General features: G+C 42.9%; 1 protein-coding gene across 3 annotated transcripts in view; it reads left to right on the top strand.

The window, feature by feature from the left end:
• Positions 1–23,896, top strand: part of ush2a (Usher syndrome 2A (autosomal recessive, mild)) — an 815,153-nt gene that overhangs the window by 761,797 nt on the left and 29,460 nt on the right. For all 3 annotated transcript variants that reach the window (XM_080200528.1, XM_080200527.1, XM_080200526.1), the window contains one exon: positions 16,069–16,281. In XM_080200528.1, the coding sequence (XP_080056654.1) occupies positions 16,069–16,281 (213 nt within the window). The remainder of the gene's footprint in view (positions 1–16,068; positions 16,282–23,896) is intronic.

The raw sequence follows: 23,896 nt of genomic DNA, 5'->3' as shown, positions 1-23,896 counted from the left end.
GAATTCTGGTAATGAAGGCATGGGTGAATGCAATACCCTCCCCCCCCCTCCCTTTCATCTCCCCCCCCTCTCCTCCTCCACTTCCCCTCTCTTCTCCCCCCTCCCTCCCCTCTCCCTCCCCTCTCCTCCTCCCCTCCTCCCCTTCCCCCCCCTTCTCCCCCTCTCCCTCCCCCCCTCCTGCCCACCCGCCAAATAACTGAACATGTCTGAGGAAATTCCCAGGCTACTCTGGGAAATTCACCTCTAAAGGCCTCAGATGAATTGAATCGTAAGCTTCAGAGCATTAAAGTCAACCAGCTCAGTCAAAAACCAAATTGAAGACAAGGGAGCTCTAATTGAGATATTATAACATTTCTCATTCCCTAACTTGGATACTAGGTTGCACTGTTCCCATTATAGGGTCAAGTGGATGCCCAAGAGTCTTAATATGACATGCACATTTTTATCATCTGCCATGTAAGTCAATATTCCTCTGTAGATATCCAGTGAGGCTGCATGACACAGGTATTAGCTTCTTTGTCTTGATAATGAGGGGACTCATACCTCTTTGAGGTCTCCTTTTAAAAAATTGATTACAACTGACGCATCTTGAGCTGTGAATATTCTGATCAAATTCGGGTCCTCGGTAGCCAAACCTATAGTGCCTCAAGGGTCCATTGTAGGCCACCATCAGGAAGGTAAGTTGCAACCAGCATGGATCTGTTGGGCTGAATACTTTCTAACCTTTTTACTTACCTTATTACACAGCTGGGAGGAGCAGGGATGCTCATGATTGGTTCTTCCACATCCCAGAATCAACTAAAAGCCTCAGTTGACATCCAAGCCAGCCAGTTCTGCCATGCCCCCACTCCCCTCACCACCCCAGGACTGATGGGCTAACTTTGGGAATGAACTTGGTGTCTTGGTCCTACAGTAAGAAAACAAGGATGATGGGTCAATTCCTTGTGGTGCTGCCATCTGGCGTCTGCGCTACACTGGGATTGAACTCCACTTTGCGCACATACCATTTTCTCAGCCATTCTGTTACCACAAGCTTTGACATGATTAGTAGTGGAGGTACTGATTTGTAATTATTGCTAAGGATAGACAATCAATTCCAAAGGGGATCAATTATCTCCCCCAAGAGGCCTATTCGTTCCACTGGGAGCATAAGATCTTTAAAAGATTTTTATTGGGTCTCTCTTTTTCTCTCTCTCTGTCATTGGAGCAACATCGTGGACTCTAATATTTGAGTTGAACATTCCTAATGAATCAGTACAGAAACTGAACAAATACCTGACTAAAAAATTTGGGATGGAATCTGCAAAATCTCATTCAATATTTTTCATTTATGTCGTGATTAATTGTTACTTTTAGATTCAGAATAAAGTTAACGTGTTCAGAGTCAAAGTCCTGTATTGTACACATTGAAGTGCCTTTTCAATAATGTAGGCCTGTCACGATCACAAATAAAATACGTTTTCCAGTTTCATTAGCATCCACAGAAAGTAAACACTCTTTGCTCGTTCACTCGTAAACTCGAGTCTGTGGGTTTGAACTCAAGTAGGTCGGTGTTGCCTTAGATGTGAAGGATAGAAATGACTGCCCAGTGCCAGGGTGCACTCTTCTGAAGATGAGATAAGATTGCTGTGTCAAGATAAAACTAAGCATCAGCATCAGTGTTCACTAACGTTCACACAAGTCTTTGTACAGCTGTAATTATTGGTTACGGAGTAGAAACTCTTTTCATTTCCCAGCAGAAAATCAGAGAGACAGAAAGCAACAATGGTGTTGATCCAATTGGGACAAGTTTAAAAATGTAATATAAAAACAGGGACAACATGCTTAACTCAGTTTAGCTGATTTTAGTCTCATGATAAAATACCAGATCCATAAAAACTAAAGAATCACTGAATAATAGAATAAAGACAAATGACTGCGGATGCTAGAATCTGAAACCAAAGCAGAAAATGCTGGAAAATTTCAGCAGGCCTGACAGCATCTGCGAAGAGAGAACAGAGCCAAGGCTTTGGGTGGGATTTTATTAGCTGCACTCGCCACAAGACCGGAAAATTCCATCCAAGGTCATCGGACTTTTGCATGGTCTATGTCCCACCTGCTATGATTCCTATGGTGGGCAGGATAGGAGAATTCCACCCTTTGAGTCTGGATAACCCTTCTATGTGAATTTCTCATCGACTAATAGTAGATATGGTTTTGCATAAATGTACGCACTATTAGTGTTTCATCACTTTGTGTTTCAACTGAACTAGCTAAAATTCAGAAATTACCATTTGCAAATGTGCAAACAATTCTGGTAGAATTCCCTAACAAAGTAGAGGTGGGTCCTCGTGTCTTTGGGAGAGCTCACTCGGTAGCTGCCTCTCAGATTCCTCAGAGACACCTCTGGCAAGATTGAGAGGTCTAGGGGCAGCCTTCTTGGTTCTTTGTCCCTTTATCAGATATCCTCGCTTTGATAGAATGGGCATGTGATCCCATCTGCACTCCCTAATTGGAGGGGGATTTCAAAAAATGGATGTTAATGCTCTGGGAAAGAGCCTTGGAGAAGCCCACCCATTAGGAAATCGGCTTCCCAATCCAAAAAAGGTACCATTTTTCTGGCAGAGACTGAAATCATAAGGTTCCAGCCTTCAATGCATTTATATAGCTTTCAACTGTCTGCTACTCTAATAATGCTCATAACATTGGTATGCAGGTCGCCCAATATGGAAGTGACTCTCTCTGTCTTCCCCCAACTACTTGTTCTCAAAATCTAGACTCCTTAACAATAATTATGGAAACCCTGAGTGGGTGAATACAGGAATCTCAGCCTACTTCTTAACAGAGATAAATCAGAATCCAAATCCCCCAGGAATTGGTATTTAGAACAAATGTAGAGCAGACTATATAGAAATACAAAATGGCATATTCATACAGGCAGTGCAGTGTATTTTTGAAGCAGAATACTGGAGGCATTTCTTGATACTTTACGCTCACAGTATATGTATCTTGATAGATGGCAAAACATGGAAAGAAAATTTAGTTTCACTGAGCACAGAAAGATACACCAGCCCGATGTACAAATATAATACCTGGGATATGTAATGCCTGCCAATTAATCCTAGATTGGAAAATAGCTGGTGAAAGGACGGTGGGTGGGGGAGAAAAGAGCATCACCTTTATGTTGTAATACTTACGAACCCAATTTCAACATCATTATCATTAACAACTAACAGAAAAAACAAATAATTTGGCTGAGAAATTTGAGCAACCAAAGAATAACAGCACTTGAATGCAGTGGCCCATGGGTGCATGATGGCACAGTGGTTAGCAGTACTGCTTCACAGCGCCAGGGACCCGGGTTTAATTCCCAACTTGGATTACTGTGCAGATTCTGCACGTTCTCCCACAGTCTGAAAGGCATCTTTGCTGGGTGCATTGGCCATGCTAAATTCTCCCTCACTGTACTCATCCAAACATAAGAACATAAGAAATAGGAGCAGGAGTAGGCCATCTAGCCCTTCGAGCCTGCCCCGCCATTCAATAAGATCATGGCTGATCTGAAGTGGGTCAGTTCCACTTTCCTGCTTTCTCCCCATAACCCTTAATCCCCTTGCCTACCAAAAACCTATCTACCCCCGTCTTAAATATATTTAGCGAGGTAGCCTCCACCACTTCAACGGGCAGAGAATTCCAGAGATTCACCACCCTTTGAGTGAAGAAGTTGGTGAATCACTCAAACTGTACTCGAACAGGTGCTGGAGTGTGGCAGCTAGGGGATTTCCATAGTAACTTCATACAGTGTTAATGTAAGCCTACTTGTGATACTAATAATTTTTTTAAAAAGCACTGAGCAGCACATCTCATTATTAGTAAGATTATCCCCTGGAACCTTGCCAGAGAGGAAGTCCTGGAGACTGGCAATGCCAAACATGGCCCATAAAGGAGACTGAGAGAGCGGTCTGGATGGGAGCCATATGGGGTGGCATGCAGTAAAATGAGTAAAAAGGTGTATAGTAGTGTCTGCGGTCAGGAAGGATGGGGTATTGGCCAATGGTGATCATGGCTGATAGATTCAAGGCCTGGGGAGGGTAAAAACTAGGATCTGGTAGGGTAACGACTCGAATCACAATCGTGGTTGCAGTAAGAAAGTTTAGCTTGGGGTAAGTAGTGATTGGCAGGGGCAGGGAGAGAGAGAAAGAGAAAAATAATGTCTGGGATAGTGGCCCACGTGACTTGATTGTGGTTCCTCCAGCTTTGAAACCAGTTCAGTATATTTTAAACTCTTGTCTTGTTGCTTGTTTGCCTCAAGCAGTCCTGAAAGATGGATATACAAGATGCTGGGGACAGTAAAATAGAGAACTGAGGAGGGTGTGTTGTAGGCTTTGATAAAGTTACAAGGAGAGGAACAAACAAGGCTAGAGAACGATTTGAATACAAGAATGAGAATGTTAGTTTTGAGGGATTGAGGGACCAAGATAAGTCAGGTCAGTGAGGAGATGGATGAACAGGACTTGAAGGAATTGATATGGATAGCAGATCTTTGGATGAGCTGATATTTGCAAAATTTGGAGGAAGGGACTATCACTTACTATTGGAAAAGTGTGGCAGGGAGAAAAACATTGTTTATGTATATTTGAGTTACACCCTATTGGGTCAAATAAATCTTTCAACATTTTGTGGATAAACTATAAAGTTGGTGATACTACTCCTTTGCCTCATTGTTCATTCATCAGAAAACACTAAAAACTAAGAATACAAAAAGGCGAATAAGTGTTTGATATTTCCTATTGAATTACCAGGTATAAACTCCATCCATTGTACTCAGGATTGATTCTGAGCTCTGCTCATTTTCCGTGTTTGAAAGAAGTTAGGGAAGAACGTGCTCCTGCTGAAAATTACTCACCAGGTCTCCTTTCAAAGCTGTTTTGATCTATCATCCTGATTGATCACTGTGTAATTGGCTTTTATTGAACCTAATTTAACCCTATAAGCTCATACATCTAGACTGTCCATTCACTCTGACATGATACAAATTACTTACAAATGCATATGTTGACCCATACCAGCTTTGACAGTAATCATGTTTAATTATACAAATAGTTTCTGATAAATTTGATTACGGAATGGTACATTTGTTTAGTCACTTCTTGATGAAGCTGAAATTTAATTTTCCTGTACCATCTTCTAAAGCATATTGTGAGAATAAATGCTGACTTTTTGCATAGCATGCACAACATTCAATATTTATATCCAGTTTGTGGTCAGTATTTTGTGCACAGCTGTCACCTGCTATAAGGGAGATATGTGTGCACGTTTGCTTGGTTATTCCATCAGACTATTACAAAGAAAAATATCAACTTATAAACCACAGACAGAAGAAAATTTAAAGTTTCTTCATTAGTGTCACAAATATGTTTGCATTAACACTGCAATTAAGTTACTGTGAAAATCCCCTAGTCGCCACACTCCAGTGGAAGAGTTTAGCATGGTCAGTGCACCTAACCAATATATCTTTCGGACTGTGGGAGGAAACCAGCGCACCTGGAGGAAATCCACGCAGACACGGGGAGAATGTGCAAACGCCACACAGACAGTCACCCAAGCTGGGAATTGAACCAGACTTTGAGTCCTTACCTCTTAATTTCTCTTTGATGTTATCAATTTTTGAAATGAGATTGGGATTAACTTTCCAATTATAATCCTACCCCTAAACACAGGTTGAACAGAGATTCCCAAAGCGTAATCTGCTTCTACATTACTGACAGGATATTCAGGTCCTGGCGAGGGTGAGAGCAACAGGCACGCTTATTAGTGCTGCCGACCAGTGTACTGATTTTACATAACTGTTCCTGCCACCAACCATTTTGATCAGGACAGAGGAAAAAGAGATCCAGCAACTTGTTGGATTTTAAAAAGAGACCAATTAATCTTATGAATGAGCTTTTTTTTAACTGATTAAGGACCCACATTGGGAAGCCGGTCACTCCTGCACCATCAACTTAGGTGCGTCCGTTAAAGGGACCATGTCTGAAAGTGACACTCAACCATAGGTACGCAAGTATGTCGAAGTTGCAAAGTGAGCGACCTGTGTGCACTCAGGCAGTGGAGGATGCCATAACCTTCCTGGCATTGTGGAGTTATGAGGTGAGGTTGAGTGGGCTGTCCGAAAAGAAACAAAGTGTAAGGTTACAGGGATAAGGCCAGGGAGCAGGATTAAGGAAAACACTCATTCAGAGAGCCTGTGCAGACTCAGTGAGCCAAATGGCCTCCTCCTGCACTGTATAAATCCTGTGATTCTACTGAGAGTGAAGATGAGTGAGAGAAAGGCAACAGATGGAAATGGGATTGCTCAGGTATTGGTACAAAAGGTGATGAGGATTGACATCCTCAGGAGCAGGGGCAGAATCTGGGCGTGAGGAGGACACAGGAGAGGGGCAAAGGGCAGGAAGGACATGCAGACCATATCCACAATACTGCGTGTGCCGCCAAAGAAGAAGCTACCTGGACATGTTGGAAGAGCAGTGCAACAGGAGGCTGCATCTGTCCACACAGTTGGTCACTGAGATTTGTGTCCTCACTGAAGAAGATCTCAAACCTGGCAGCATTGATGGCCATGCCCTGCCAGTACTGTCAAAGCCACTAAGCATATGAACGTCTTCGCTTCTGGCTCCTTCCAAGAATCAGTTGTGGACCTTGTTGGTGTCTCTCAAGCAGCAACATACTATTGTATCTTGCAGGTCACTGATGTTCCCACTGTGAAAGCTAGGCAGTATATAAAATTTGCACTGATAGAGCTTCATAGGCATAGTGCAACTCACCTCCTGCATCCCTATGATGTAAGCAGCTATGGGGATAGCGTATGTAAAAGACGTTGAAATGTCCAATCAGCCAGGGTCGTATTGAATAGCGGAGCAGGCTTGATGGGCTGAATGGCATCCTCCTGTTCCTGTGTTCCTAGCTGCAGGGCCTCATCGAGCTGCAGCCACATGGTGATCAAGGCACCGATTGAGCAGCCAGTGAGATTTCTCAACCCCGAAATGTTCAGCTGGTGTATGATCATGAGAAGTGCTTTCTACATGTGTGCCTGGTCTACTCTGGCACCTTCATCCTCTGGCAGTCCAGGCTGCCACAGCTCTTCATGTCATCACCTTTTTCTGTGGATGGCTTCCTTGAAGAAATGGTTGCTCACATCTTTAAGTGACCTCGAGACAGAGCCATAGAGGCATGATTAAGCGAGACTGTGACATAGTGGTAATGTCACTGGACTGGTCATCCGGATTAATGTTTTGAGGACAAAGGATCAAACCCCACCACAGCAGCTGGCAGAATTTAACTTCAATTAATAAAAATAAGTCTTGAATTGAAAGCTAATCTCAGTAATGGTGACTATGAAACTATTATTGATTGTCATGAAAACCCATCTGTTTCAGCAATGCCCTTTAGGGAAGGAAATCCATCAGTCATACCTGATCTGACCTACATGTGACTGCAGATCCACAGCAATGAGGTTGACTCTTAACTGCCCTCTGAAATGTCTGAGCAAGGCATTCAGTTCAAGGGCAATTAGGGATGGACAACAAATGTTGGTCTCCACAGACAATGTCCACACCACATGAAAGATTAAATAATAAAAAAAGCCATCTGCCTATAAAGACCACCTTCGACCTTCTTGATTGATTGGATGGGGTTCTGCAGTGGATCCCAGGAATATTCTCACACATTATAGAGGTTTGTTGCATCCCCCCCATATCATGATCATCCAGAGAGGTGTGGACCTTGAAGAGGGTGAGGCCCTGGAATGACACTGCTCATTAAGGAAGAGGGGGCGCAGGAATTGAAAGGGAACTATCGGAGGTAAAGCAGAGGGTTGCCCTGATGGTCCTGAGATGGCAAGCTTCACAACTTTCATTATCAAATGTTCTTACACATGGCATTGAAAACATGGAATTGCCTGTAGAGCAAATGACAGCTCCAAAGCAATTTGAGTCTGAGCCTCAGTGTTTGTTCTCTCTCCTCAAAGTTCAGAATGATACTGTGCAGCCTTTTGCTGCAAATTTATTTCCTGATTGGATAAGATTACCGTGGTTTTGATTAAATGCAAAGAGAGATTAATATTGGCTTTTGCAATGTCATTGTGTTAATGAGATCAGCTCACCCATAGATTAACAAGCCATGGAGGTCAAGAGATGGCGCAGGCTAAGGCCCAGCAATGGGTGACATTGGCTCTCACAGTGGCAACATTTTCACTTGTGGATATTAGAAGTCAAAGAACTGTTTCTAATGATGGTAGTCTGCATTCAGCCAGTGGGTAGTGGAAATGAAGAAATATGGTTTACGTTTCACAATATCACTCAGCGTCCTTTATATTAAACAGCCTGCACTTGTCCACAACTAATAGTCTGTTAAATACAAATGAGACAGAAACCTGGCACAGCAACTTCTCCTCAACATTGTACCCCTGAAAGAGGCATACTTCACCTAGTATATAGAGGGAAATCAATCTCACTCAATCAAAGCTAATTGATGGGAGCGTGGAGGAAAACTTAAAATAATTGATTATTCTACACGATAGGTATGAGTCAGGATGGAGAACCAAGTCTAAATCTTTCTCATTGTCAGTTTTACAATTGACTAGAATTTTCTTTAATTTGAATAATTCATGCTTCCCTCCAATATCGTGGCTAACTAATTTTCTGGGATAACATCACACATTATCCTGCCTTGAATTTTGTGTAAACATATGTAAAGGAGAAAACCTTTAACCGCCAACTTGCTGCATTTACAAAACTGCAAAATATCATGGGTGAGATTTTCCAGCCATGCTCGCCACAATGCCACAAAATCCTACCCGAGATTGACAGATCTTTGTATGGTCTGTGTCCCGCCTGCTACAATCCCCACTGCGGGCGAGATGGGAAATTCTGCCCCATGTTTTGGAATAATACAATTCATCATTTAATAAAACAGTAGAGCCTTCCTCAGTTTATTTATACTCTCTCATCAGTTCCAATTCATTCATCTCACTTCTTCAGCTGGAGTAAGGCATATTCCTCAGACTTCAGAACTTTAACAGAAAATGATTGAAAATTCCAGAATAATTTCCTTTTGATAGTAAAACCTAAATTTATGGCACTTTAATATGAGAATTGTAAAGCTAAACTTTAATCAAATTGATGAACTGGCAGCATAGAGTAGAAACCCAATGCTTCTTGTTAAACATCTGCCAACTGTTAGAGATCCGTCGACGCCATAAATCCCATTGTTATAATAAACCAAAGCGATAAACTTAACACACTGCCATTTGGTTGAGTAAAATTCGAGCTGCATGTTCATTAGCTCAGCACGTAGATCACAGAGCAACCTTTTACCACCAGCTGATAGCCCACAGTGTAGGTCTGCATTACATTAACATCTCAATGGATTAATCTCATGACCCTGCTGAATTAGTATTCATTCTGCTGTGGTTAATATCACTTGCATGTACTGCATTTTGTTGAAATAATTGAATACCAGTGGCTATTAATTTTCTTATTCATCACATCTCTGCCTCTGAAAATTCTAAAGGCATACTGAAACCTGTCATTGCTGATGGTGACCTGACTGTAACAGCCAGTTAGCAAGGGACAGGACACAGTGCTTTTAAAGAAATTGAATATTTGACAAAAAGTGACTATCATCTCAGCGAAAGGTATTAAAGATATCTGTACAGGTGGAGGAGTAAGGTCATGAGCATCTTGGATCCATAGATCTACAGCCTTAACTGCAGTAGGTCTACGACAGAATGGTTACATATTAATATGGAGGCAAGACACTCCAGTATCTGGTAATGCATGAACGTTTCCTAATAGCCTTGTAAGGAATAAAGCATTCTCCCCACCCAAACAAGTCCATTGACATTGGACAAGCAGAGGGTGAACTCCTCAAGATGAAACATATTTTTCAAAAATATCACTTCCCTTCTGTAGTGTCTGTCTCTTTAAGGTAGTATAACAATTGAGCGTCAGGTGACTTGAATAGAAACTGAGAGTGAGTGTTCACACCAGAGGGTGGAATCCTCTCTGTGGAGAATCTTCTGGAAGCGTGCAGTAAACATGTAGAACTGGGGCTCTGCCCCAGGGCATTCATCATGCTACATAAACCCCCTGTACCTAAGTTTCTCAATTCAATAAATACGTTTTGTTCATAACTATGTCTGAAGCCCCTCTTAATAATTCCAGACACCGGCCACACAAAACATATAACACCTTCTAATACCTCCCCCTCCCATTCCAACAATAATCACCACTGCTGATTGCAATGTCCTTGTAGGACAATGATCCCAGATTCCTCTTTAGAAGTGCAGGCACTTTCTATTCATATTAAAAGAAGGAATTTCTCCCTGATCCTGCCAGGTTTGCTGGGAGCAGCAGTGGCAGTGCCTTGTGGGCACATTTCCATGTCAATGCTGGATGCTGCCCCAACAACCTGGCTTTAATATCAGAAGAAGTTTAATGATCTCACCAGGGTTGCAAAAATAAGACTCTGACTGTTGATACTGGGGAAGTTGCTAGGGTCCATTGTCAATGATTTCATAACTCAGCATTTGGAAGGTAATGGTATGATCAGACAAAGTCAGCATGGTTTTGCAGAAGGAAAATCATGCTTGATGAATTTATTGGGATTCTTTGAGAATGTAACTGAGCAGAACTAGTGGATGTGGTTTATTTAGACTTTCAGAAGCCTTTCGACAAGTTCTCACATAACAGACTACTATGTGAAGTTAAAACACATGGAATTGCAGGTAATTGAGATGGATAGAAAGCTGGTTAGCAGATAGGAAGCAAAGAGTTGACGTACATAGGTCATTTTCTGATTGGAACCAGTGGCTAGTGTGGTTCTGCAGGGCTCTGTGCTAGGACCCAAACTGTTCACATTGTATATTGATGATTTGGAAGAGGGTACTAAATGTACCTCCAAATTTACCTCCAATTATCTCCAAATTTGCAACTGATACAGAGTTGGGTGGGAGGGTGAGCTGTGAGGAGATGCAGAGATGCTTCAGTGTGATTTGCACAGGTGAGTGTGTGGGCATCTGCATGACAGATGCATTATAATATGGATAAATGTGAGATTTTCCACTTTGGTAGCAATAATAGGAAGACCGATTGTTACTTGAATGGGTGTAAATTGAGCGAGGTGGATACTCAGTGAGAGCTTGGTGTCCTTTCAGTTGCTGAAAGTAAATACACAGGTACAGCAAGCAGTAAAGAAGGCAAGCGGTATGTTGGCCTTCATAGCAAGAGGATTTGAACATAGGGCTAGGGATGTTTTGCTGCAATTTTAATTGGGCATTGGTGAGGCCACATCTGGAGTATCGTGTGCAGTTTTGGTGTCCTTATCTGAGGAAGGATGTCCTTGCTATAGAGAGAGTACAGCGAAGGTTTATCAGGCTAATTCCTAGCATGGCAAGTCTGTCACATTTGAAGAGACAAAATTGGTTAGGATTATATTCACTGGAGTTTAAAAGAGTGAGAGGGGATCTCATAGAAACTTATAAAATTCTAATAGGGTTAGACAGGGTAGATTCAGAAAGAATTTTCCCAATGGAGAGAGAGTCCAGAACTAAGGACATAAGTTGAGAATAACAGGTAAACCTTTTAGAACTGAGGTGAGGAGAAATTTCTTCACCCAGAGGGTGGTGAATGTTGGAATTCACAACCACAGAATGTAAACGAGGCCACAACATTGTCTGATTTCAAGAAGAAATTAGCTATAGCTCTAGGGGCTAAAGGGATCAAGGGATATAGGGGGAAGAGGGATCAGGATATTAAATTTGATGATCAACCATGATCAAAATGCATGATGGAGCAGGTTCAAAGGACCGATGGCCTACCCCTGCTTCTAGTCTCTATGTTTCATATATCTTGTATTGCTCTCTCTAACTCTGCACCAGCTGCAATTCCAATACGCACAAGGCTTTCCAACCAAGCTACCCTTCATTTTTTCCAATCAGTGCAACACACTTCACTCCAACTTCTTCTACTCATACGGCAGCTTAAAGGAGAGCAAGAGCTCCCACTGTAGCCCTGCTGCAAAGGTTACAGATACGTACTTTGAGGCACAGAGAATGAGAGCTGAGGCTGCTATTTGCATTGGATTGTCATGCCAGTTCCCCAGAGGATGAGGTCCTATTAGGATCCTGGTGTACTTAACCAGGGAGCATTAAATCAGCTGCAGGATATCCTGCAGTGATGGAGCCTCTGCTGGAAGCTCTGACAGCTTCACTAGGAACTCAAATGCTGCCAATCTCCTCTGGCATCCAAGCTATGATATGGAGATGCCGGCGTTGGACTGGGGTAAACACAGTAAGAAGCCTCACAACACCAGGTTAAAGACCAATAGGTTTATTTGATAGCAAAAGCCATGTTTTCAGAACGCTGCTCCTTCGTCAGGTGAATGGGATTTTAGTTCACAAACAGGGCATATAAAGACACAAAGTGTCTCGCTACCAAATAAATCTGTTGGACTTTAACCCGGTGTTGTGAGACTTCTTACTGTATCTAAGCTATGAGGCAGATTATGGAAAATGGCTTTGCGGCCTCATGAGAATCATACATTCTGGTCTCGGACGGAGCAAGGCGTTGGGGTGCTGAAGTTTTCTCAAATGGAAATGGCAGTGGCATCATGCAAGAGGCATACTTTGCCCCTTCTCAGCATGGCACAATGCCTGCTATATCCCTCAAATCTCTTAACCAGTGATCTTTCTGGTGCCAGGCAATTATGCAACAGTCTGCAACCAGACCCTCTGCATCCAGATCTTCTCGACATTGCCAACTAAGGATGTCTCAAGTGCCTCCGTGAATGTTTAGCAGCTTTCCAACTGCCAAACCCTGGCCAACATCATTTCATAGGACAGAAGACTAGGCAAAATTCAACAGAAATCAGGCATCAAGGTTTTGCACCATGGAGGTTTTTAGTTGTCTAATTCTTTGTAATATATGACATTAAAGATAAGCTATTGTTGTATATTTAATCTTCTATTAACCTAAACTTCTGAGCACTGAAAACCAGTGGGATCCTTTGTTTAATAAGCAGATTGAGCTCTGACTATATCATCAGGACCTGACTGCTATTTTAACCAAAGGCCAACCTGGGAAATGTTTTGTTTTGTTATCTTGCCAAACAAAACTAGTAGAAAGAGGAGTTGGAGCTAGAAAAGACCCAAAAATAATTATTTTGACTTTTCTATGGAGCCAGGGGTGGGAGGACCCCTCTGAGCCTCACAAGGAAAGTTTGAGCCTTCCTGACCTCAGGCCGGCCATTCTCATTATAGACCCTCCTGAGTATCCCTCCTGGCAATTGAAGAGAGCACCAGCAACCATAGCTTGCTCGCCAACATTTCAACTTAAATGCCAGCCCATTGCCACTTCCTGTTGATTGATTCTGTCCAGCTAGGGCACAGGGATTAAATCTGCTTACATTGCTGATCTTGTGATAGCTTGTCTTCCTTCTCCATTTAACTTTCACAGTACTGATGGTATAAAACTTAATAAAGGATATACTTTTAGGGCAGTATGTAATGGGCGTATGGACCTTGGTGAGAAGAGAGAAGGAACTGTTGGTGCTTTTGGAGGAATTCTGTTTGTAAACCTTTACTCAGTTATTTGCTGGCACACTTAGAGGGCAAAGTTATCGAGCATGCAGTAGATGATCACCTATTTGATGCCTCAGTCTGGTTTTACAGCAGAAATCCATCAGAATAGCCTAAGAAGGGAACCCTCTATTTCAGAAGGTTGGTGGTATACCCAACAGAGCTCTAATAGATGAATCACTCTGATTTTAATGTTGATCAGGTTCTCTGCCCTAGATACTTACTAACAGGAGCTATAAGTTCTGTGTAGCGGAGATACTATCAGTGTTCCCTTTAAGCTGTTAAGCCAAGCAGCAACCTGAAAGTCCCCCTGCAGGCCACACACAAGTTCAGCAATGTAAACAGATTTAATCCCTGTGCCCTAGCTGGACAGTTCCTGCAAGGTGCACAAAAAAACTTAAAGGGATCCGCGCTGTTATGTAAATTGCTTACACATTACAAGAAAAGAATAGAGAAAGCATTGCATCACCTATCAGCAAGCAATCGGCCTGACACTGGATAGTCCAAGTGGAAGCGAGATGGCCTTAAGGGCTGTAGCTGAATAAAAGTGATGTGACTACTTTCAAGAAACTGGGCTTGAGTGACAAGCAGATTGAGGGAGTGGAATCCTGCTCTGCTCACTGACATGTATAGATCCTGATGCAAGATTATTTGCATGCAATCCATTGTTGCTTGCACTCATGCTTCATGAAGAAAGAGATGAAACGCTCTTCCTGGAGTCCATCCCGAGTGCAGCAGTGGACTGCAAACTGGGTTATATCGTTTATGTCATGTGTTGCAGCTGGGAATGAACCAGTGGTGTAGAAATTCGGGGCCACTGTACTGAGAGAGCTGCATGAGTTCATGACTTTCTCTCTTCCACCTGGACTGCCCATGGCCTCACGTGGGCCTTCAGTTGGTTTTGCAACAGGTGACACAATTCTATGATTGCTTCATTCCTGAAGAGAAGGCACCTGATGCACTGCTTCTCGGTGTGTGGTTCAGGTGTGGCAGTCAGTTACCTGAAGGAGAAATGATGGCATAATGGTTACGTCACTGGACTAGTAATCCCAATGCTCTGAGGATATGTATTCAAACTACTCCATGGCAGCTGTTGAAATTTGAATTCAATTAATAAATCTGGAATTATAAAACTAGTCTCAGTGATGCTGACCATGACAACTATCATTGTCTTTTTTGCTGCAAAACCCATCTAATTCACTAATGCCCTTTCTTAAAGGAAATCTGCCATCCTCATCTGGCCTGGCCTAAATGTGACTCCAGACCCGCAACAACATTGTTTACTTGTAACTGGCCTCTGAAACGATGGAGCAAGCCACTCAATTCAAGGGCAATTAGGGATGGATAGCAAACCTTGCCTACTACGCCTGCATTCCATGAAACAATTTTTAAGAAAAGCTCCAGCAGTCACATGATCACTGGAATTCTACCACCCCACCTGCCACAGAGTTGGAGCGAGCAAAGGCAGACAACAGAAATATCCATTGAGCTTGGGCAGGAATTTCTGATCTCGCTCGAGCAAGGTCGTAAAATCCCGCCCAATGCTTTGGGTCTCCTGAACTATGTCTTGCACCCCTCTTCTGTAACTGCACAAGAGAGCTCTGTGTACCCTCCCTTGCCAGTGTTGCTATTCCTCATCCTCCAACCCAAATGGTCAACCCAGCAGAACATCAGTGACAACAGCAACTGTGCCCAATTATAACGGCATTAAAAATACCTACAACATCAAAAAGTGGTTAAAAGATATTTTACAGCAATGTTATTCAAGCCGAAACAGTCAAACACTGGCCCGACAATCTCCCCCTCCACTGGGAAGGAGTGTTTGGGGCCTTGGATAGTTAGGAGGGAGGAGGTAAAAGGACATTGTTATTACGCCTCCTATGATTGCTGAGAAGGTTGTTGGGAGTGATTGAGGATTGAACCAGAGTGTCGCAGAGGGAATATTCCCTTTGGAATGCTGGTTGGGGAAGATGAAATGTGCTCGATGGTAGCATCATGTTGGAGGTGATACAAAAGGGGGAAGATGATCCTTTGAATTGGACTCTGGTGGGGTGGAAAATGAAAACAAGACAAGGGGCATCATTGTGGCACAGTCATTAACACTGCTGCCTCACAGCACTAGGGCTTATACTGAATATTAGTGGACAGCCTATCCCCAAAATGGAGATAGCGAATTTGAGGAAATATTGGAGATGGGCCATTTGAAAGTGAGAGAAGATTGGAGATTGACAGCAAAGTTAATTAAGTTTTCCAGTCCTAGGTGAGAGCAGGCAATGGCACCGGTACAGTTTTCAACATCAATGTGCCAAAAAAAAATAGGTGAAACAAGGTCCAATTTTTCCCTGTTGGTCTTCATTAGCCTTTCTTCGTGTTATAAAGCAGATAGTTTACTCAAGCTAGGACAATACCATTCATTATGTGGTGCTTTCTTTTTAAGTTGTGATTCTTAACTGCAGGTAAGCTCAGTGAATTCTGCAGGAAACTCATCAAGTGCATGGACTCGCTCAAGAACCGGACAAGCTCCTCCTGAAGGCTTGTATCCACCCAGCTTTCTTTCAGTGCATGCAACCTCTGCTGCAGTAAACATCACTCCACCTGCCCAACCAAATGGAATTATCAGCTTGTACAGGCTCTTTGCTCGCAGTTGGACCCGAAGTGATGACACACTGGTAAGCACGTACACTGTTTCCTTTATTGATCCTGCATTGACAGGAAGAGAAAGCAAATTAAGTGCGCATTTATCTTAATTTCATCCAGACTCTATATTTGCAGAATGCCTCATCATCCTGTCCATGAGAGTACAGCATTTCTCACCCTTCTCGGTGGTCGTTTCAGGAACAGTTTATCCCTCCATCCCTGGTAAAAGCTAGGCTTTTAAGATTGTTAAGATTGAACGCAGGACATATGCCCATGAGCTCTTTCTGGGTTTTGACAATAACCTGCTTTCCCCAGCACTGAAAATTAGCTGGATCTTTCTTCAAAGAACCCAACCAGATTCCAAGGATATCATCAGGCATGTATGGGAATGTTTTGTTGTTACCTTGGTTGGCAGAAAAAAGAGTTCAAGAGGGGAACAAAAAAAAAAGATTGCTTTGCTTTTTTTTTGACTTTCCTTGTGGGTTCCAAAGTAAAAGCCCTCCTCTGTGCCTCACAAGAAAAGTGTAGAACTCCCATGCCTTGGGCTTCTCTGCTTCTCCTCCCAGCCTCGTGTGAGACCTTCCTGAATCTTCCTCCTTGTGATTTAACTTAGTGTCAGTAACTACCCTTCATCCCTAGCAGTTGCTTCTCCCCAACATTTCACTCCATCTTCCAGTGAGCTGCTGATTCCCATTGACTGATGGCGACCAATGAGACCACAACTGAAGTGCTATGTGTGGTTTTGTCTTCTGGACTTAAGGAGGAGAAATTTGCATTGGAAACGGTTCAGAGAAGGTTCACTCAGCTGATCCCTGGAATGAAGGGTTGACTTATGGGGAAAGATTGAGCAAGTTACGCCTATACTCATTAGAGTTGAGAAAGATGAGAGGTGATCTTCTTGAAACATTAGAGTGAGATTCTTTGGCTTCCCAGCCGTTGTTTCCGTTGGTGGGAGGTGGCGCGTTATTTGGTAGCAGTCTGTTCCCACCCTTATCAATGGGAATTCCCACTGATGTCATCACACATCACCCCTTCAGTCCTGCTGCCGGCAGGACCAAAGAATCCCGCCTGCGTGCACAGCCAGAGAATTCCGGCTATAAGGTTCTGAGGGAGCTGTTTTTTGTCATGAAGGAATCTAGAACAAGGGGGCATAGTTTAAAAATACGGGGATTCCCTTTGAATATGGAACCGAGGAGGAATTTCTTCTCAGAAAATTGTTAGTCTTTTTAATTCTCTTCCACAGAGAGCAGTGGGTGTTGGGTCATTTAATATATTGGAGGCTGAGTTAGTTAGATTTTTAATTGAAAAGGAATTTGAGAGTTATCAGGGGCAGGCAGGAAAGTGGTGTTAAGGCCACAATCAGATCAACCATGATCTTTCTCAATGGTGGATAAAGCTCGATGGGCCAAATAGCAACTATCGATCCTATGATCATCATCAAGACAAAGCTGATGCATAAGACAAGTTCCCGTTTAAGTGCATTTCATTGTATAGGTGACAGTGTAATTAATCTTTTTGCAGATAATCTTCAAGTTAGCATGTTTCTCTGAAACCTGTCAGATTTTTGTCAGTCACAGAGCCAGTACATTGCCCCATCACATCCAGTGCACGATCCCCAAGATCAGGTAGGGAGAACAATGCTGGGCCACGGAGCCTAATATTTGGATGGTTTAGATAATGTACTATTTTAAAATGGACCTGAATACAATACTATTGTCCCTAATCCAAATTCATTGGAACTGCTTCTACTGTCACGTTGCTTTAGATTATAGTAATTGATCGACAATCTCCATTTATATGTTGCCTTTACAGGGGAAGAGGTAGTGAAAGGGAGAACGAGTTTAGAATGTGTCATGGACAGAATTCACATATTTTCTTTTACTGGTTGTGGGCAGTATTTTTTTATATGTAAGTGGTGAGTTTTTTCTTACTCTGAGTGAGTGTCCCAATTAAATCATCCCAGCAGAAAGCATTTGTGAGTTTAAACATAAAGAAGGTTATTTATTATTACACATTTACCCCAAAATTTGATGCAGTGATTCAATCATCACATACTCTCACACATACACAGGCTGGGTACAGATGAAGGTAATATACTGCTTATGAATATCTCATCTTTTCATGGTTGCCTTATAGTTCCTTGAATGAAATTAGTGCTTTTTTTTGAAGTGAAGATCTGGTAAAATGGAGGATTCTTAGTAAGCTGTGAGGTTTCTTGTAGTTGAATTTCTGGGAGGTGAGTTGTCGAGTGAACTTAACTGAAACAGTTTTGAGAGTCCGTCTCTCTCTGATAGGATCTTCCACCTTCAAGATAATGCTGTTTATTATCTTGACTACTTGGGTATCTTGCAGCTAGTTCAATGGATCTTGATGGAACTCCCTTCTACAATGGATTCTTGCTGGTTTTAAAAACCAACGACAAAATGGTTCCTTCATCATATGGCTTCCATAAGTTCGAAGTCCTTTCTCCCAAACAAAGCATAGTGTATATGTTGATTCTAATCATCCCGTTTGTCATTTGATATCTTTAGAATCACCCAGTCAGATTTAGATGAAGGCAGCTATCTTAGTACAATGGAAGGTTAATAGGGTCTAGTCATATCCATTATGTGCATACAAGGCTACATTTGACATGCTCATCAGGCATGCTTTTGATGAGCATGTCAAATAGGGCAGGTGCCCACCCCACCATCTTCACACCCACCCACAAACTCACCCCATAACACTGGGGATAGTCCAAAATCAGCAGCCCATTCACTATATTTAAATAATTAATCAAGGCTCAGTTGGGTTTGATATCAAACCAATTGACCCAGATAATATGCTGCCCAAGCCACACAACTGTGAGTGGGTAGCCTGACTTAAAAACAAATTCAAAGAGCAGGAAGAAAGGAGAGATACTATTTTTGTATGTTGTCCTTTGTGGATTAGGGAGAGAGTGTGATAGAAACTCCTTTCTCCCCTATCCACTTGCAGTTAGTGTATTAAACACACTAACCTGCACCCCTGCCTCCCCCCGCCCCCCACTCTGCTTGATGTGGAGCAGCGCCCCTCAAGATATAAGCCCCTGACAACAAACTAGAACCTATCCTGGGAATTACTAGCTACGGAACAAAACAAAAGTCAGCATTAGTGCACCACTGGGTGCAAGAAAATTAAAATGGAAATTGGAGTCAGTGCTAAAAGCAAACATTTTTGATGGATAGTTGGATGAATCGGTAGACCAAAAGCTGGATAGATTCTGATGTTGGCATGAAATCTGATTCAAAGCCAATCAATTGCAAAGGCAAATAGTAATATGGACCTTATTTTTTCTGTATTCTGAGTAGAAAGATTGAATTCAATGACAATAGTAGTCCAAATGCCATAATATAACAGTATAGTAAAAAGCAGTTTGGCATTGTTTGGAAGAAACACACTTCCCATGCCTATGATCACTGACAAATATTGCTCAATGATATCAAAGCTCGTAGATGAAAATTGTTTGTTTTAGGGGTAAAGGGTTTTAGAGAAAGTGGTGGTGCAGTAATAATGTCGCTGAAGTACTAATCCAGGGACCCAGGTACTCCTCCAGGCACCCGAATTCGAACCCCACCATAGCAGATGGTGAAATTTGAATTCAATAAAAATCTGGAATTAAAAGTCTAATGATGGCCATGAAACCACTGCCAATTGTTGTAAAAACCCAGCTGCTTTGCTAATGTCCTTTAGGGAAGGAAATCTGCTGCTCTTGCCTGGTCTGGCCTACATGTCACTCTAGAGCCACAGCGATGTGGTTGACTGTTAAATGCCCTCGAGAATGAGTAATAAATGCTGGCCTAGCCAGCGATATTGACATGCCATGAATGAGTAAAATAAGTAGTTAAGAGCGGGTGAATTTTGTAAGTCGTGCAGGGATATTTGGTCCTTCGGTGTTTGGAACCAGCTTTGGAAAATTATTTTTATTAATATGTTTCCCAAACAACTACTCCTCCAAATGTTTTATTTTATAAAAACATAAATACCGTGTTCCTTTCTTGATAGAGGTGCTTTTTCCTCAGTGTTCATACAAGCAGTGACCAGAGTCATCTTCAGATTTCATTATTAAGCACGTGTCAGTTAATAAATTGTGTCACCATGAGTTTCAGTCAATGCCTGTTACCAATAGTTTCCCTGGTCAGGACACACAAACAATCTGTTTCCATTCGCTGCTCACCAACATGACATGCTTCTTATTCATTAAAAGACAATTTATGGTTTGTTGTGATGCAGTGATACTTCCCTCAAGGTTACTGCAGTAGCAATCATTATACTCTAATGTCACCAGTTGAAGTCTGAGGCCATTATTGCACACAAGAGGTCACTTCTGAGCCCGTGGTAAATAGTGTGATGATTCTGCAAGGAAATTACAGTTGCAATATGTTTTATTATATTTTGGCTAAGCCATCTGTCAGTGCACAAAGAACTGTATTCAATCGGTATTATCAGGACAAAAAGCAATAAATAGTGAAAGCAGTTGACATCAGAAGGCAATAGCCAACTGCTTCAGCTGTTCAATTCCAGATGTGAATTAACTGGCAAAAGGTGTCTGCCTGAATTTTTGAAACGTGAGCAGGTCTGTTAATTAGTGACATGCAACATCACTGCCGTAAATCAAATCCATATCATGTTCTACAGTGATGGCATATTTTCACTGTTTGGTGAGGCTGTAGTTATGGAATGTTACAGCACAAAAAACAAACCATTCAGTCCTTCATGGAACACAAGGCCCTGGTTTCTCAGTGATGCAAGCCTCATTGAAGGCCAGAAAATTGTACACAGGGCTGTGCCTCTCAGCCCTGTTTTCTGACGTTTAGGGCTATACGTGGAATGTCATCTGATTGTGTCATTAGAAAATGTCCGGTACTGGGTCACGAGCTGGAGTAGATTTTCTCAAACTTTTCGTGTAATATTCCTTGTATTATTTCTTTTAAGTTAAACATATTTTATTCTGGAAAATCTCAGCAGGTCTGACATCATCTGTGGGAGAGAATAGAGCCAATGTTTCGAGTCTAGGTGACCTTTTATCAGAGTGCTGACAAAGCTCTGACAAAGGTTCACCTAGATTCGAAATGTTGGCTCTATCCTCTCCCCACAGAAGCTGTCACAACTGCTGAGGTTTTCCAGCACTTTTTGTTTCTGTTTCAGCTTCCAGCATCCACAGTAATTTGCTTTGATATTTTATTCTGCACTGTATTGTAATTTGTTTCTCTTTTTCCTTACTTCTTTTCTTTTCATCACGTACCAGCCAACAACACCACTGGTATGATTAACATTTCCAACTTGGTACAAATGTAAAGTTTTATAAAATGGTTATGTTTTAAATTGCCTCTGTTAATTGAAGGTAAAATGGAGAATGGAGAAGGTCAGGTGATTTCCTGCTAGTTCGGCCTGGTGATAGGCCGTGGTGACATGTTTACTATGTGGACCAGGGATCCAGGTCAATTCCTATTGAACCCAGTGTGCCAGTTTTCACATCTGAAGACAAGGGAAAGAGCACCTGGTCTTCCAATTGCCCAACTACAAATTTCCAAGCAGTTTGATTCAGAGGGGTGGCAGGGTGGCGATCATTCGGGAGCGGACAGGGTGGCAACTGGTGGGGGGGAACGGACAGGGTGGCAACTGGTGGGGGAGAGGGGACAGGGTTGGTAGTGGCGATCGGCTGGGGGGGAATGGGTGCGACGATCGGGCAGGAGGATGAGGACGGCAGCAAAGATCGGCAGGGGGTGCCACAATTGAAAAGGGGGGCGGTGATCTTACAAGAATTTGACAAAGTATCAGTTATGGTGAGAAAATGGATGTGGAACCCTACAGCTCCACTGGCGAGTTTTCGCTCCAGATTTTATCCCTTTAACTGAAAAAAAAGAGTGGGTGAGGTTTTCACCATCACTCTGGCAGGGCGAGGACTCTTTCAGCCAGGGGCCCTTTAGAAAGCTAGCTCCAACATTGGGGGTTATCTGTTGCCTCCCCATCCCACACTCCCACATTCTGACTCTCCCCCCCCGATCATTGCCAGTGTCCTCATTGCTCTCTGTGTCTGCTCACCCCTCCACCACAAATAGATGCATCCCCACATGTGAGTCTCCCCTTAGAACACACTGTCTGACGCTGCCAACCAGTGCCAGTGGGCAGAGCCAGGAGGCATTGACAAAGGGTCATCTGGACTCAAAACATCAGCTCTTTTCTCTCTTTACAGATGCTACCAGACCTGCTGAGATTTTCCAGTATTTTCTCTTTTGGTTTCAGATTCCAGCATCCGTAGTAATTTGCTTTTTTACCATAAAACTGCCTGGCCATTTCCCTGTCTGACCTTTGCATTCCTGGGGGTCGGGGGGTGGGGGGGGAGTGGGAGGAGGTGGGGGAGTCCCTTGACAGGTTCATGTATGTGTGAGCCTGTATGAAAATCTCATGAGTGGGGAGAATCTGGCAAGTCGGGTGTTTAAGTAGATTTAAATATATTAAAATGTATTGAAATAAGGTTTGTGTCCATTACATCACCAGCGTGGGGTGGCAAAAATTGGAGATTGTAATCTCACTGACGATTTCCAGGTTTTGCTGGAACTTGAGCCCCCACCAGTGATCTCACAGATGGAGACTGCGGGCTCAAAATCCAGCCCAGAAAGCCCTAATCGAGAATTAGAAAGAGAAAGTGAGTCCCCAAGGGTGAGACAGGAATACAGCAGCTGTACTGAAGAGCAGTGGAAAGGCTGGTTTCTGTTAAATAGCTGGCAGAATGCATACGAAAGCTTACTTTCTCATTGAAGAGACATGATCGATGGAAATTTAAGGACACTGGCGGATTTGCCCTGGCATGGTCAAGAAAAGGAGTCATCAGCGTTGGCTTTGGTTTGGGAATTCTCAAGACTGTGGGAAACAACTTTTGACAGGCACTCAGTGAAACAGAGAGAAGTAAGCCTATTAGGCATTGACAGCAACTTTGAACTTGGTTCCTGCAAACATTACAATTCTGCTGAGGTTACAGTGCAAGTTATAAATGTGGCATGGGGCTTTTGGTCATTTTAGGAAGTTAAGGGACATATATTTTCTATAGTTTAGGGGATGAGGCCTCGGGGAGGTGACTGGCTGTGCACTCTGCAATCGGGCATCACTGGGGCAGTGATCGGTCAGGAGGAGATGGGGTAGCAACTGGTGGGGGAACACGGATGGGGGTGGCGATCAGCTGGGGGGAATGGGGCAGTGAACGGCTGGAGAGGGGAGGACAGCAGCAACGATTGGCAGGGGAGTGCCGCAATTGTAGGGGTGACCAGGTGAGGGCACGATCAGGGGTGGGAATGTGATTTGGTGAAAGTGGGGGGAGAGTGAGATATCTCCCAGTGTATTAACTGTGCACTCTTATGAACAGTTAGTGCACTGCAAGATTGGCGCATGAGCAATGGTACCCTCTAGCTGTCAGCAGCTGGCTTCCCACAGAGAATAGACCCTGTCCACTCCCTCCACTGGCATAAATCACCCTTTGCCTTTTCTTTGCACTAAGTGGCATAAGATCGTATCTGACAGCTCACCCAAAAAATGTACATGATTCTCTCCCGGTTTTACGCTCATTTGGCACTTGGAATGTTTTTGGTAAGATCGTCCCCAAAGTCTCTTTTTACAAGTTAGCAGTCTTTA

The sequence above is a fragment of the Carcharhinus amblyrhynchos genome, chromosome 12 (genome assembly GCF_965287045.1).
Source record: "Carcharhinus amblyrhynchos chromosome 12, sCarAmb.v2.hapA, whole genome shotgun sequence".
Lineage (NCBI taxonomy): Eukaryota > Metazoa > Chordata > Chondrichthyes > Carcharhiniformes > Carcharhinidae > Carcharhinus > Carcharhinus amblyrhynchos.
This window is presented reverse-complemented; position numbering and strand designations above follow the sequence as displayed.